Raw genomic sequence first — 15,868 nt, forward strand, 5'->3', positions numbered from 1 at the left:
TTCTCAGCACTGGGGAGCCAGTGCAGACTGTGAGCTACAAGCTGCAGGAACAGAGCAAGGGGTGCCCAGCACAGCCAGGCCACCCCACCCTGCACTTTCAGTCCACAAGGCTGTGGTTTTTTCTGATACATTTGGGGGTTGTGTTTCTTGCAGCAGGCGGCCTTGCCCTGAACTCCATCTTCCAGACCCACACGTGCTGCTTTTCCCTCAGTCCCCAGTCCCCTGTCTATGCCCCCACCAGGCCCTAAGTCCCCCTGCATCTGAGAAGCCTCCACCATCCAGGGGCCCACCGGGGCATGGTGAAGGTTAGAGGACAGCCTGCTGGGGGGGGGGCGGGGGCAGGGGTTCCAGGCACCCCAAGGAGTTGGTGTGAGGATCTGGAGCAGATGGAGGGGGTGGGTCTAAGGGCAGGAAGCCGGGCTGGGCCAGCATCGTAGTGCCTGGGGTGATGAGCGAGGACAGAGCACAGAGCTGGGGCAGAGAGGATACACGGAGACACGGGAGGAACCCCTGGCATAGGCTCATGCGACTAATGGGGCTTTGGCACAGACCAGGCCAGCTGCCAAGCAGGACCAGGCCCCTGCACATCTGGCCCCCACCATCCTTCTGTCCTTTATCCCAGGGAGCTCTTGGACAATGCAACCCAGAACCAGCCCTGCCTCACTGCCACCCGGCGCTGGGCCAAGGCTCCTACCCTGAGCACGTGGCTTTCCCTCACCACCACCAACCCAGCCAGGGAGGTTTTCTGCAGCTTCTCTGAGGCTGGGCCCCAGGCCCGCTGAAGTCACGGTCTGGGAGGCAGCCCTGGCCGGCCGCCCGCCCTCTGAGGGAGGCTATATTTGGAGCAAGACACCTCCCTGCAGACCTGGAACCGACCCACCCTACAGCCAAGACTCCCAGCAGCATGGTTGGCACGCCTAGTCCCACTTGTTTGTTCATTCATTCACTTGTTCACGCCTGGAGTCATTCCGCAAATACCTCCTGGCCACACCCCGCCTCCAGCGCCTGTGGCAGGCCCTCTGGGACGCAGGCAAGGGGGCGCACAAACACCTGCAGGAAGCTCCCTCCAGGATTCATGGAAAGCACAAGTTAAAGGCAGCTTCTTTTGATGCCAAAGAAACTTAAGAGCCAGGACCAGTTTTTTGCACACCATGAATATTTCATGAGGTTTATGGAGAGGCCCCTGTGGACCTAACGCCCAGCAAGCAGGTGCCAGCAGCACCAGAGGGACGTGCCCTCAGCGCCCTCCTCCTGGGTTCCATAGTGACTCAGAATCAGGTGCCTGCGGCATCAGTGGGTACCTGTGTGCCTGTGCATGCCGGCACGTGCCTCCTGGGAGGCTGCTGTGACTCAGCTGTGCTGGGCACCTGCGTGGGCCCACCCCCAACCCCAGGCTCCTGCGCCATAGAGGAGTGCAGTGAAGCCAGGGAGGAGGGAAGGACGTAGCCATGACTCAGTGGCACATGGTGCCTGGCTCGCTCACTTGCCAAGACAAACAGCCAGAGGTGGGTGTGCACAGAGTGTATCCAGAGACACACGCGCACCCAGACCCTGGGGCCAGTCCCCAGTCCAGAGCCAACTGCACTTCTCCCCACCCCAGCTCTCCTACCCAGCTACAGGGCACTCTGCCACCTTCCACCTTTCTGATCACCTTTCCTGGGGCCTCAGAGACCATGATGAGTGAGCCCTGCGGCCCCTCGGGGTCTCCCCATCAGGTCCAGTGATGCATAGTTGCCAGGAGGACCCATTTCTCAGCTTCCCTTAGAGTCACCTTGTGCTACCGCCAACCAGCCTGCCCACTCTCCTTCCCAAGCTGCTTCTGGGGTCTGGCCCTGACCCCTGGGGCTCCAGACCCACCGTTCCCGGCAGCTCGGCCCCGCTGGCCTCCCGTGGGCCTCGGGCCCATCTCACCTCTGTGCTCCTTGCCCCAGCCATCCCCAGCTGTCTCTGTCCTTATCTGTCCCCTTGTCTATCTTTGTCTCTCCTCCAGCCAGGCTGTCTGCGGCCCAGGCTGCAGCAGAGCGGAGGTGCTGACAGAGTAGGGGTGTGGGGTGGACACTTCATGTCCCTTCTCCAGCCTTTATCAAGAAACTGAAGTCACTGCGCAGGGCCCCGGGCTGGAATTTCGCCCTAGATGACCTTGCAGGGGCCTCCTCTGGGACAGTCAGGGTCAGAAGAGGCAGGAAACAGCCCTCGCTCCTCCTCGCCAGCTCCGGCCGGCTTGCCCTCCCTCCTCCCCGCCAGGCGCCTCCAGCCCGCGGCCGTCTGCAGAAGTTGCGGGAGGCAAGGTCGCCCCCGGCCAGCCGCGCCGACAGACACAGGGGCAGTAGGGCACCTGGCAGCAGCCGTAGGTGCCCGCACTGCAGGAAATGCTCAGGCGCTGGGGAGCTGTGGGACCCCAACTCTGCGTCTGGGAAGGGCCGGGATCAGGACACATGGGTCTGGTCGCAGCCCACACCTCCTGTGTGCACAACTACAGCGCGAAGGTCCCGCCTGCGCCCTGCGCCCTGGCCCGTGGCTCCTTCACCTTCCTGCGGCACCCTGGGGCAGCTCCTGGAGCCCGGCCATGCTGGACCCCGCGGACACGGTGCACGACTGCCACCTGGCGGCCGCTCCACTTGCCCACTCCGCTCTGTACTGCCCCACCCTGGCGTGCTGGACTTGCCAACTGGGAGGTTAGTGCCGTCCCTGCAGAGCCCAGGGCTGGCCTTCAGAAAGCAACAGGCAGTTTCTTGTTGCTGTCTCCAGCCAGCACAGTAAAAAGGCTATATTGGCCAACTGGGATGCTGTCCCCTGATACGTGGTAACAGAAGGCAAAGGGGAACAGAAATTGAGATGTCCAGGGAGATGGCAGTCACAGCCCTTGGGATCCATTCCACAGCTGGTGGGACATTGCTAAGGGCTAGTATTCCTGTAGAGGCGGGGTTTCTGGGCCATCAGCTTCACATTGGGTCCGCACTTGCTCACTCATCTATTGGTACATCTGCCAAGCACCTGGAAGCTCCACCTGTCCTGGCGAAAACACCAGATGAGCACCTGATGCTTCCTGAATGCCAGTCGCTTCGGTGACCCAGGGACTTTCTCAGAACTTGCCCTTCTGTTTGCAGAATCCCCCATTTCCGCTGCCATGGAAAGCCCCTCTCCACAGGACTTCACCGGAAACCCCGTGGCAGAGTGCGGGGAAACAGGTGCCTGTGCAGTCCCAGCTCAGGCGGCTCCTCACAAGCAAGGAACACATGGTGCCTAGGTGTGACCCCCCCATGGCCAGGTCCCTCCCGAGTACACACATCCCGTGTCTCACCCTGCGGGGCAGTCCAGGACTCCATGGCCTTTCCACTCAGGACTCTAGAAAGGCCAGCAGTGGGGCAGGGGACTGTTGCTGCCCGCTGTGAGCCTAGGCTGCCAGCAGAAAGAAGCCCTGCACCCCATCCTTCCACTCTGGGATGCAGCTTCCACCCCAGCACCATTTCTGGATTTCCTGTTCATTCCTTGTAAATAAGACTTTCAGGCAAAACTGTCCTGTGTTGCCATGGTGACAGAAGGAGCCGGGTCTGGCAGCCATGGGCAGCAATGCTGCTCTCATTGGCCTGGAACTCAAGGGTAAGTGGGAAGACACAAGTGTAGAAGCAGCCCTGGCATCCTGGAAACACAGGGGACCCAGGGAGAGCTGGTCCAGGATGTCCCTTTGGGCCCACAGGAGACATGGGGAACCGTGAGCAGTGGGGCTCCCAGAGGCCCCAGCCCTGTAACCCAGCATGGCCCAGGCAGGACAGACCCAGGCAGGAAGGGCTCCAGAGGGGGCCGGCTGTGGGAATCAGGACAATGCTGGTGTTTCTGCAACTCCTCCAGCCCTGCCGGTTACTCCGTCAGCCGTGGGCTGCTGCCCAGGAGGTAGAGAAAACCAAGAGGAAGACACGCATTGCTGTGGGCACACAGCTGGCCGGACCACGTGGCAGCAACAGGAAAAGGATCTGGGCCCAGCACTGCCCAAGGCAGCATCCACCACAGATGTTCCCATTACTCAAGGCCAAGAACTTGGCAACCTCTGAGGGTCAGCGGATGCTGCCCACAGGACTGGGAAGGCCCTGCCCTGCGTGTAAGGGCGGTGCACAAGCATGCTGACTGGGTGGCTGGGGCAGGCACATGCTGAAAAAGAACCCCAAGGGCCCTTCCCCCCTCCCCCGTGCATAGGGAGCCTAACACGGCATGGCCCACCCCCTCCCAGGTGTGTCTCTGGAAGGTGTGGCTCGGCCACTTCCTGCGTGGCAAGGCGGAGTCACCGCAGCTTGCAGGCATAACCTGCCGGCTTCTGGGGTCTGACATTAGCAGACTTCCACGTCCACAGCCACCAGCCGTTTCCAGCAGCTGCAAGTTCACCTGACCGGCCAGCCACCATAGCTGAGGTCATCTCTGTTATGCAATTGAACCCAAGGGGAGCCATGCAAATGAGCGAGCTCTTTCGTGAGTTCCACCCAGCTCAGCGCACCTGCTCCTCTTCACGTTCATCTCCTACCCTTTCTCTGAGCATCCCCCAGTGTCTGCATCCTGCCTAGGGAGATGGGGTGCTGGGTTGGGGTGTGGCAAGCCAAGCTGCTCCGAGTGTCCGAGTGTCCTGGTACGCGCCTCTGGCCCGAGGTCAGGCTTCCTGGGAGCGGAAGTGTCTTTAGCTTTCATGAATAGTTTGTCAAAGCTGAGGGGTGATCTTTTTACGGCCTCAAATTGAAAACACAAACGAAGAAGGAATCGGGGAGGAAGACAATGAATGGAAGTGTTCATGTATTCCTAAGACCGATTCTCCCACGAAACCACACCGGGAAAACCAGAGGCTGCCCACTCCACGGGTGCCTGTTTGACAAGGTTCAGCTGAGCCCAGCATGTCACGGCCTAGCCACCCCGGCTCTACCCGGGCTACAATGTTGCCTGTGTGAGTCACAAGGAGCACGCATCACCAGATCTGTCAGTTCACTCCCCTCACCAGCTGAGAGGTGCTGACAGACGCGCTTTGTGTCACCAAGCACGGGAAGAGATCCGGGTTAAGGCGGCGTCTAGCAGCGTCCATGCGGCTTCCCTCCCTGGAAGCTGCACCGCGGGGCTCACCGTCTCATCCTCAGACGCCTGCTGGAAGGGCTCCGCAGTCTGTGCCTCCCCACGCCCACGCCGAGGGGTAGTTAGTCGGCCGCCCTCTGCCCTCACAGCACCCAAGCACCCTGCCAGCTCAGTGCCATTTACACCGAGGGGCTCAGCCCACTCCTGGAGCTCCGGGCCCATTTTCTGCCAGAGGACCACAGACCAAATAAGTCGTAAAGGAAAGCAGCTCAAGGCTTACCGTGGGGGAAGGCCGGTACGTCTGAGAGCATGGCACCAGCAAGCTTTCCAACGTGTGGCAGGGCAGGAAGCAACAGAGCGAGGGGCAGGGGTCCCAGCTCGCTTTTATAATGCTGTATCTGCACTCCCGCTAGGGAACACACTCGCTCCTTACCCAGCGGGCACTCATCTGTGAGAGTAAAGCCCTCGTGACTAATTACTTCTCACGAGGCCTCACCTCCCACCGCTGATGCACGGGGAGCTAAATTTCCCACACCTGGTCTTTGGAACACGCACCTGCTGCGTCCTGCACAGACCCTGCCCGTCTGCAGCCCGTGCCAGGTGCAGCCCGTTGTCCCCTCAGAGCTCATCTCCCGCCTAGCCAGGTACGCTTCCCAGGGCAGCTTTACCTGAGCTCAGCGTCGGCAGGGGGAGACTGTGCCAGGCCTCCTAGGAGGCTGAGCAGCACCCCTGGCCTCCGCCCACAACTGCAACAGAGAACCCTGTGAAGGCAGTGCCCTCTCTCCCTCCCGCGCTCTGCTGGCCGACCATCAGCTCGGCCGGCACACATGGCGCTGGACTGGAGGGGCCTGCACCATCCACGGCAGGTGACGTAAACTTGGCAACCACATAAACCCCAACAGTAAACCACACGGTGCACTCTGGTCCAACAAAACCCCAAAAACATAAAAAGGAATTACAAAAAGACGGAGGTAAGAGGATTTGGAGGTGACGGCAACAGTGAGGGAAAAATCATCTCTAAGTTCCCGCTTGTGAGCTGACACGGCAGCCACGGTTTCCCCACAGGAGTGACTCAAAACACCCAACACGGGGCCATCGTCACCTCCTGGGGTTTTCGGGAAATGTCCTAAAAAACCAAAGTCCATTGCATAGAAAAATACACATTAAACACAACTTGACCCATGGTTTTACTGAATCAGTTTAAAATATATGATCTGCGGCATAGTATCGGCCTGTTGCACTCACTTGGGGAGTGAATCATCGGACGGAAGATCTTCCTCTCTGTCTCTCCTCTCTGTATATCCGCCTTTCCAATGAAAAAAAATAATAAAAATAAATCTTTAAAATATATGATCTGGTATTTTTAATTTTTTTTAACTGGGTCCATTTCACTAAAAAGAAAATATTTCAACATATCTTAGAAAAATTAACCACAATTAAGAAAAGGTAAGCATATTCCATTGCACAATGTTTAAATAAGGCTGACTGGAAAATATGAATATTCTGTTCCCTCTCAACACAGCACATCACCAAAGTACATTTTTAAGACTCTCCATGCATGATTCCTACAAACGATGCTATCCCTGCTTAAGGAGAAGGCCTGACTAGGACAAGCACCCACGCAGTCCTGCAGTTTTCTTTGTGGTAATTACACAAGTAAAACTGAGAAGGGGAGCACCTCTCAGAACAGATGAAACCAATTCAAATACCAGGAGGGCTTTAGTTAGTACCCAGATACCAGATGGCATTTCCTCAGCTCGTTCGGTGCTGCCTTAGCCTCCTAGGATCCCATCCTAGCCAAAGCACCAGAACAGGCCTGCTGCCACAGCAGCGGGAAGCCGTCAGTGACACCAACACCCCCGGGAGGGTCCGTGGGAACCCAGGGCGAGGGCAGCCAAGCCCGGGGCACAGCTCCAGCGTGGGATAAGACACGTTTAAGAGGACATTTTGCACAGGTTCGTGACCCACTCACCACTTCCCCCCAGCAGGAACTCACCTCTCCCCACCCCAAAGATGGTTTTTCAACTAAACACATTTATTTCCCAGAGCTCTCTGGCTTTTCCGCAAGGTGTTTCCCTCGCTTTTTAGGGGGGAATCTGGGGCAAGTCAGACTCAGATCAAATCACAGGCCAGGTTCCATCCCTACCCAGGCTCGTGGGTCTAACGGGCCTGCTAGCTCCAAGGCAGTGACGATAATCCTGATAAACAGGATTAATTATTTTACATTTTGAAGGCACACAATATAAAGATACTTTGGATAATAGTCTAAACTTTATGAAGATAATGGTAAGACAGTATTAATGTTACATTTTTATTAAATAGAAAAAAAAAAACCTAAGACAAACTTCTAAAGATCCTTTTATTGGCAAATATTTTCCAGTCATAAAAAGTGAACATTCATGGGATTATATTCCAGTTTCCTCTCAGGTAAATAAATACATACACTAAAATCTTAAGCCCATACACTCTCGAGTATGTCTCTTTCGGGAACAGTTTTCTTATTACTTTTTGCAGGTACTACAGTAAGAACATAGGAGGTTCTCTGTCTTTATTTAATATCTGTAGAGTGAAGGACTTTATCCCTCCCACTGAATTCTGCTGTGGGTTTTTAACTTTTTTGTAATAACTGAATTACTGTTGCATGTATTTACAGTCCTCACCGTGACTGCCGCTCGCAGTTACTGCTGCTGACGATAGTGTTGGAAAGCTTCATTCCACAACTGCTCTCAATGCAGACACACGCATGCAAACACTCCTTCACACGCCTTTCCAATCCCACCCGCTGAAATGAAAATCCCAGTTGCCCTGTTAGGCTTATTTTTGCTGGCTAGTTCCTTGTTCATGTCACCAGAAAAGCTGCCCACCTGGTGAAGGTCAGCTTCACGGCTTAGTTAATGTAATGACCCGCTGCTGACTTTCCATGCTGCATCTAACTAGCAGACACACTGGATTTCCCACTGTCCATGCACGCAGCATCTGCTTTATAAATTACCCAAATGATTTTTATTTCAAGTTAGCTTCTTCCCACTACTCCACATAATCCTCTTATAGCCTGGTATGCACTTGCAGCACAGGATTATCTGCCAGAAACAGAGAGAAAGAGAATGAACATGGCAGAGGGCTGACTGGAGAATATGGCCCGAGAGGTGCTGTCCTCCGAGGTGAGGAGAAAGCAGAAGGGGGTGACACTGCCCAGTGTGTGCCCATTACACAAAGTATCTTAGCAGAAGCGAGAGAACCTCTACAATCAGCTCACATCTAGAAGGGCAACCAGGAGATGGCAGTGACCCCGGGACGTCCCCATCAGAGCACCAACGGTTCAAGGCCTTCCATGGCCACTGGCATGAGTGGCAGGCAGACTGGCCAGTCACTTCTGAGAAAACACATCTTTGGAGAAGGAAGCGTGCTGTCCAAGGGCAAAGCCAAGAGATAGTCCAAAGCAGTCAGCCCACTCGGTGCCCTGCTGCCCTCCCCAGGCTGCACCTGAGGCACGCCCCGGCCACTGCTACCCTGCCTCATCCGGACAAGAAGGAGAGAGTGCGAAACAGCCATGCTCAAAGCAGCTTTCAAGGAGGAATAAATAACAGGACCTGACAATATTGACTCCTTTTCTCTTCAGGTAAGCCCATGTTCGTGGGAGGAGGAGTAAGGCGGCTTCCTTAGTATGCCGACCCAGTTAGAGGCACTGAGGGGAGAGGGTTAGAAGCAGCCAAGCCAGTTTCGTTTGTCTTTAGCGTAAAGCTCTCGAGCCACACTCGGCGTCTGTGGCGTCCACGCGTCCGACGCGACCTCTGCCAGCCCGCTCACTCAGTGGTCTTTTTCCCTTTCCAGTTCTTCTGTCTCTCTTCCAGTTCTGCCTGGGTGAAAGCTGCAGGTCCCCAGTGGGTGATCAGGTGAGGGTTCTTGGCACCTAGGGGATGAACACGTCTTTAAACACAGGAAGTGTGAGGTTCTTCAGGAAACATCATCACCTCTGCACAGACACGACAGTCTTCCCTCGGGACACCCCTGAATGTCCTGCCAGTCCACACCCCCGTCCTCTCACCTATCAGAGGACGCGTCATTCAAGAGGCATTCACCCTAAACAGCAAGGGTCGGGAACATTTGGCCTAAGCATTTATCTCTTCCAGTGCAACTCAAATACACAAAACAAAAAAATAAAACTGAAGTGACTTGAAAGAGGCAATTACCTGGCTCTATCAATCGAATTAATCCTTCGTGATGAGCCACTTTATCCTTCCAGCTCTTGGTCTTACTAGTTGCCATCTCCAGCTTCTTCTTAACTCCCTGGAACAGAAGCAGGCTTGGGACTGTGCAGACACACAGGGAGCGGACAAGCCGGCCGCACGGCCCAGGGACTCCCTCTAGAACCATGACTACTGCCATCATACGCAAGTGGAGGGTGTGTGACCTGCCCAGCGCCACACAGGAGGGAGCAGCAGAGCCAGGACTGAAACCCAGGCTGTCTGATCCCCGAGCCCTCCCATCACGTTCACACTAACGACACATGCCTGGATGAGGCCCTGTGTGCCAGCCACAGCTTCAAATTCACTCTTCCCAGCCTGCTGGGACACTGCAGTAATTCTCGCCCACTAGGTGGCCCAGTGAGGCATTGGCGTGTTCACAAAGCTGAAGGAACAAGAGGCAGAGGGGCTTTTCTTCCAGACAACACTCAGGACATCCTCCTGCGGTGCTCAGCAGGTGGGCGTCAGTGGCACCTCCCCATGGGCAGCTTCCTAGCACAGGCCGGCTGGCACAATACCCTCCACAGCCAGGGTGAGGGGCATGGAGCAAGGAACCTTCTTCCTGGTGCTCTGCTTTCCTCCTGGGGCTGGGGCTGCTTCCTACACCTGGGGGTTTCTCCCCAGCTTAGTGAGAGAACTGTTACAGTTAAAAATGTCTATATTAAACTTGCTTTGTGCAGTTTCCTCCAGAGACACCCGAGCTCCTGTTAGAAACTTCCTTTCTTCCTTCTCACAGCAGGCCAAGCTTCTTACTACAGCCTGGTAGTGACTGCTAAGCAAACACTGTTATTGGAAACAGTTTTTTAAAAACCACAAAGTCACGGGTCAGCAGGGCCAAGGGTACCCACCTCATACTGCTCGAGGGCCTGCTTCCGCTCTAGCTCCAGCTGCGCCAGCTGCTCCATGGCCTCCTGCAGGGCCTGCTCCTTCAGGACGCGCTGGTTCTCCAACTCCTGCTTCTCGGCCTCTGTCATCTGGATCGCCTGCTGCTGCTCCAGGTGCCACTTTTCCAGTTCCGCCCTCTTGGAAGACTCTTCCTCCAACAGCCTGCAAGAAGAAGAGAGTTCAGGACCAAAGGCTGCCGGGTGCCACCATGACCAGGCAGGCGAGAGGGGCAGCATGGACATGAGGATATGTGAGGTCACTGGATGCAGGAGGAACCGAAAGCCCAGAAGCTCGCATTCACACATGGCTCCCATCTGCTCAGCTTCTGCCCTCTGCTTCACCCTTTGGAAAACAAATAAATAACATGTATATAAAGTTTAATGTGTGCCAGGAACTGAACTAAGAACCAAGTATTTTTCCTTGCTCCCTGCAAATGCCGAGCACAGCCATGTGGTCCGAACTCACTCAGCGTGTGTGGGTCACGTGTCTTTCAGGTGCTCCTCCTGGTTCTGGGGACACAGTGAATGGAATTCACTGACTCCAGGGGGAGAGGACAGCAGTAGGTGCATAGGCCCCCCAGCATCTGGATCCCCTCATGCTTCTAAGGGGCCCAGCACAGCAGTCCTGATAGAAGGCTGAGCCCATCTCCCGCTGCAGAAGCCTCCAGCAAGACGAGCCTGTGGGAGACGGGCCTCGGGTGCCAGGCCCGGTAGAAGTACCAACTGGGCTTGGCTAAGTAAGTACCCTCCTGGAATTTGGACCATGAAGCAACAAAGAGGAGCTGAGCCATCAAAGGACTGATCCTGCTGGGAAGAAGCAGCAGCCAGCATCCAAAGCCAGCCCCTCACTGCCCTCCGCTCCCCTCATGGCCTGGGTCTGGCCTGGAGTAAGCCGCTCATCCTCCCCCACTTTCTGTCAACACTCAAGGTCTGGCCACCTGCCTTCCTGTGGAATTGAAGTACTATTTAAGAGATTTTCAAAAAAGTATCCTAATGCTTTCTCTAACACAAGTTTGCAAGCAAGCTCCTGACTAAAGACTTTGGTAACTTACTCTCTGTGCCTCCACTTACACTTTTACTTAAGGAAACAATCTACACCTATCATCTATGTACTAGATGTGGTAGTGCCTACAAGGTACTCACCATGTAGCAAACAGATGAAAAACCTCACTACGGTGGGGTGCTACTTTACTTGCTTTGGATACTGCATCAACTAAGGCTGCCCAACTCACCACAGGGCAGGGAAACCTGAACCACTGAAGGAATTGTTATTAAGCCAGGTCTCCTGGATCCTGTGCAAGGGTAACTCAAAAAGTCTGCAGAAAATGTAATTAAGTTTATTTTCAGAAAAAAATTTTTAAAATACAGGCATACCAGGGGTCTTCAAAAGACTGATGAAAATGGATATTACTGAAACCTATGCATCGGGGCTGGCCCTGTTAAGCTACCTCCTCTGACACTGGCCTCCTACATGGTCACAGGTTCAAGACCTGGATGCTCCACTTCCAGTAAAACTCCCTGCTAATGCACTTGGGAACACAGCAGAAGATGGCCCAAAGGAGTCCAGCCGAGACTCACATGGAAGACCCAGAAGCTCATGGCTCCTGGCTTCAGCTGGCCACAGCCGTTGCTGGGGTGCCATTTGAGGATGAAACCAGTGGATGGAAATATCTCTCTCTGTAACTCTGCTTTTCCAGTAAATTAATAATAATAAGTTTAAAAACCTTCTTAAAAACACATGGCCTTTTTTTTTAACCAAAATAAATTCATCCTTTAGTTCCATTTTTCATGAACTTTTTCAAGTACACTAATATTTTTACATGTTTTACAATTTATTTATCTTGAAGAGAGAGAGTTAGATGGGGATCTTCTACCCTCTGCTTCACACCACAAATGCCCGTAACAGGTGGAACTGGTCCAAGCCAAACCAGGAAGCTGGAATTCAGCCGAGGTCTCTCCTGTGCGTATCAGGGATCCCCCTACTTGGGCCGTCACCTGCTGCCTCCCAGGGTGGGAGTGAGCCCATGCACTCCACCTGCGGGAAGCAGACATTGTGAGCAGCTTCTTAAACCCTTTCTGCACCAAATGCCAGCCCCTGTATGGATGTCTAAAACCATCCCTGCTCCTTGTCAACTTTTCGGAATGTTTATTTTCATATTCTACACTTTATAGATCATCCTCATCTTCAGATGAGATAAGGGAGAAGAAAACAACACGCTCTGAATGACCACCAAATGCCAGGGATTCACACAAAACACTTGGCTTGCACTTTCTCATCTTCACAACAACCCGACAAGGCTAGCAATTATCCTTATTTGACAGATAAGTAACTGAAGGCTCCAAATAGTGAAGTAATTTCTCTAAAGTCACAGAGCTAGAGCGTGGGAGAGGCAGGGATCCAATCCAGACCGCACTCCAGGGCCCAGTTCCTAACTGCCTTCAAATCCATGAAAAACACTGTATCCTGGGGGAGGGAACCTGCTTCCCTGGCACCCCCAAAGGAGGTTTTGGGCACTCACTGTGTGCCAGCCACTGAGCGCACCAGCTGCTGCACAGACAGACAGGACCAAGTTTCCTCCTGGACCTGACAGACTCTAAACTGTAATGAGCAAAAGAGTACACAGAACAGACATGGCTCAGCCTCAAGAACTTTCAAACAAATAAATTTTCCAAGTGCTGAATGAATAGTTTTCTTCTGAGTTTGTGTTTGGAAGAGGCTAGATAAGCCTCAGGATTATATGCCAAAGAAAATAAGCTTCAGTTTTTGACAACAACAAACTACAAGACCAAGATGGCTGAAGGCAAGGTTCTGGAATTTAAATGGCTTACTATAGGGGCTGGCATTGCGGTGCACCAAGTACAGCTACCATCTGAAGCTGGCATCTCACATGGTCTGGGAAAAAGCAGCAAAAGATGGTCAAATTCTTGGTCCCTACTGCCATGTGGGAGACCTAGATGAAGCTCCTGGCGCCTGGCTTTGGCCTGGCTCAACCCTAGCAATGCAGCCACTTGGGGAATGAACCAACAGATGGAAGATTTCTGTATGTCTCTTGCTCTCTATGCAACTGCCTTTCAAATAAATAAACAAATCCTTTTAAAAATAGCTAGTGTAAAAAATATCTCTGTGGAAATTTAAGGTATTGACAGAGAAAGGTCAGCGATTAGAACAATAAGATGCCAAATATTCCAAGACTAACATGTTATCACTTTCAGAAAGGAAAAGGGCCCAGTGTGATAGCCTAGCAGCTAAAGTCCTCATGCATGCACTGGGATTGCATATGGGCGTTGGTTCGTGTCCCAGAGGCCCTGCTTCCATCCAGCTCTCTGCTTCTGGCCTGGGAAAGCAGTCGAGGATGGCCTAAAGCCTTGGGACCCTGCACCCGCATGGGAAACCTGGAAGAGGCTCCTGGCTCCTGGCTTTGGATCAGCATAGCTCCAGCCATTGCGGCTGCTTGGGGAGTGAATCAAAGGATGGAAGATCTTCTTCTCTGTCTCTCCTTCTCTCTGTATATCTGACTTTCCAAAAAAAAAAAACAAAAAGGACAGACAGAGGACAGGGCTGGTGGCCATGGCTCAACAGGTTAACTTCCACCGGCAAGCACCACCATCCCATATGAATGCCAGTTCATGTGCCAGCTGTTCTATTTCCCATCCAGCTCCTTGCTTATGGCCTGGGAAAGCAATGGAGGCTGGCCCAAGGCCTTGGGACCTTACACCTGCATAGGAGACCCGAAATAAGTTCCTACCTCACGGCTCTCGACTGGCTCAGCTCTGGCAATTGCAGCCATTTGGAGGGTGAACCAGTCATTGGATACCTCTATCCATGTCTCTCCTTAACTCTGCAAATCTGCCTTTCAAATAAATATGAATTAATTAATTAATTAAAGGAAGAAAGGAAAAAAGAAAGATGAACTCAGAAGCTTTCACACACGCCCTGACCTCAGCCTATTTTTTCATCTCATTTGGGCCAGTATTGCTAACTCAGCTCCATGACGAGTTCCTATTCCTCAGCCTGACAGGAGTATCTGCGGGTGTCACTGCAGACCCGGCCAGGACTTCAGCAACTTTGGAAGAAAACTTAGACATGACCACTAGAGGGGGCAAGTTTGTCAAGTTCAAGCACCATAAAAAAAAAAAAGAAAAAGAAAAATAATCCCGAACAGTAAAGTAATTCTATTCATAAAACAGCCTTTTCATATCAAGAAAAAGTGAAAAATTGGGGCAGTTTTTTCAGCTCACTGGAGCATAGCTGTATGTAGCTGTTACATTTGTTTTCAAAGAAATGAAACTGTTTTGTTACTTGTTTAAATCAAAGTGTACAAAATAATAAGCAAAGCCTTTTAAAGAGCCCTACTCAAGCCTGATTTCAATTCATGAATATTTTGGTTCAGTAAATCACATGCATATTTTTTAAAATAGTTTTTTATTTATTTTTATTGGAAAGTCATATAAACAGAGAGGACGAAAGACAGAGAGGAAGATCTTCCAACCGCCGGCTCACTTCCCAAGTGGCTGCAATGGCCAGAGCTGATCCAATCTGAAGCCAGGAGTCAGGAGCTTCCTCCAGGTCTCCCACATGGGTACAGGTCCCAAGGCTTTGAGCAGTCCTCGACTGCTTTCCCAAGCCAAAAGCAGGGAGCTGGATGGGAAGTGGAGCTGCCAGGATTAGAATTGGTGACCATATGGGATCCTGGGTGTGCAAAGCGAGGACTTTAACTGCTAGGCTACTGCATCTGGCCCAAATGTGTACTTTAAAAAAAAAAAAGATTTGTTTATTTCTATTTGAAAAGATAATAAACAGAGAGAAGGAGAGACAGAGAGAGAAAGATCTTCCATACAATGGTTCATTCCCTGAATGGATGTAACGGCAGTGCTAAACCAATCTGAAGTCAGGAGCCAGGATCCCCTCCTGGGTCTCCCATGTACTTGCAGGGTCTCAAGGCTTTGGGCCATACTCCACTGCTTTCCCAGGCCACAGGCAAAGAGCTGAATGGGAAGTGGAGCAGCCAGGACACGAATTGGCACCCACATGGTGCCATTCTGAGCCATGTGCTAGCCTCCACATACATATTTTTTTTTTAAGTTTTGTAATGTGATCCTGATTCTTATTTCTGGTTAAACTTAATCATAGGCCTAGCATTTTGGCACAGCAGTTTAGGCCACCGTATGATACAGCAGCATCCTGATTCTGAACGCTGGTCTGAGTCCTGCCTTTTCTGCTTCCAGGGTAGTTCCCTCCTTACGTGTCTCAATAAGCAGCAGTAGTTGGACCCCTGCCACCTATAAGACCAGGACAGAGGTCCTGTTTCCTGGCTTCAGTTTGGTCCTGTCCCAGCTATAGTGCACTTTAGGGGAGTGAATCAGCAGATATGCAGAAATTCCCATTTATTCTCTCTCTCCCTCTTTTCCTGTATCCTACTCTGCCTTTCAAATAAATAAATTTTTAAGAAACAGTAACAATAGGGCCTGGCGCAATAGCATAATGCTTAAACTCCTCGCCTTGAACAGTCCAGGATCCCTGGTTCTAATCCCGGCAGCTCTGCTTCCCATCCAGCTTCCTGTCTGTGGCCTGGGAAAGTAGTTGAGGACGACCCAAAGCCTTGGGACCTGCACCTGTGTGGGAGACCTGGAGGAAGTTCCTGGCTCCTGGCTTTGGATTGGCTCAGCTCCAGCCGTTGCAACCACTTGCAGAGT

General features: G+C 52.6%; 1 protein-coding gene across 2 annotated transcripts in view; it reads right to left on the reverse strand.

Moving 5' to 3' along the window:
* Positions 1-7,391: 7,391 nt before the first annotated feature.
* SWAP70 (switching B cell complex subunit SWAP70) overlaps positions 7,392-15,868 on the reverse strand; it is an 82,876-nt gene continuing 74,399 nt past the window's right edge. For both annotated transcript variants that reach the window (XM_040989144.1, XM_040989143.1), the window contains 3 exons: positions 10,139-10,337; positions 9,237-9,333; positions 7,392-8,956 (listed from right to left, as the gene is read on the reverse strand). In XM_040989144.1, coding sequence (XP_040845078.1) covers positions 8,850-8,956; positions 9,237-9,333; positions 10,139-10,337 — 403 coding nt within the window. In that variant the 3' untranslated portion in view covers positions 7,392-8,849. The remainder of the gene's footprint in view (positions 8,957-9,236; positions 9,334-10,138; positions 10,338-15,868) is intronic.

The sequence above is a fragment of the Ochotona curzoniae genome, unplaced genomic scaffold (assembly GCF_017591425.1).
Source record: "Ochotona curzoniae isolate NIBS_2020 unplaced genomic scaffold, NIBS_Ocur_1.0 contig_517, whole genome shotgun sequence".
NCBI classification, from domain to species: domain Eukaryota; kingdom Metazoa; phylum Chordata; class Mammalia; order Lagomorpha; family Ochotonidae; genus Ochotona; species Ochotona curzoniae.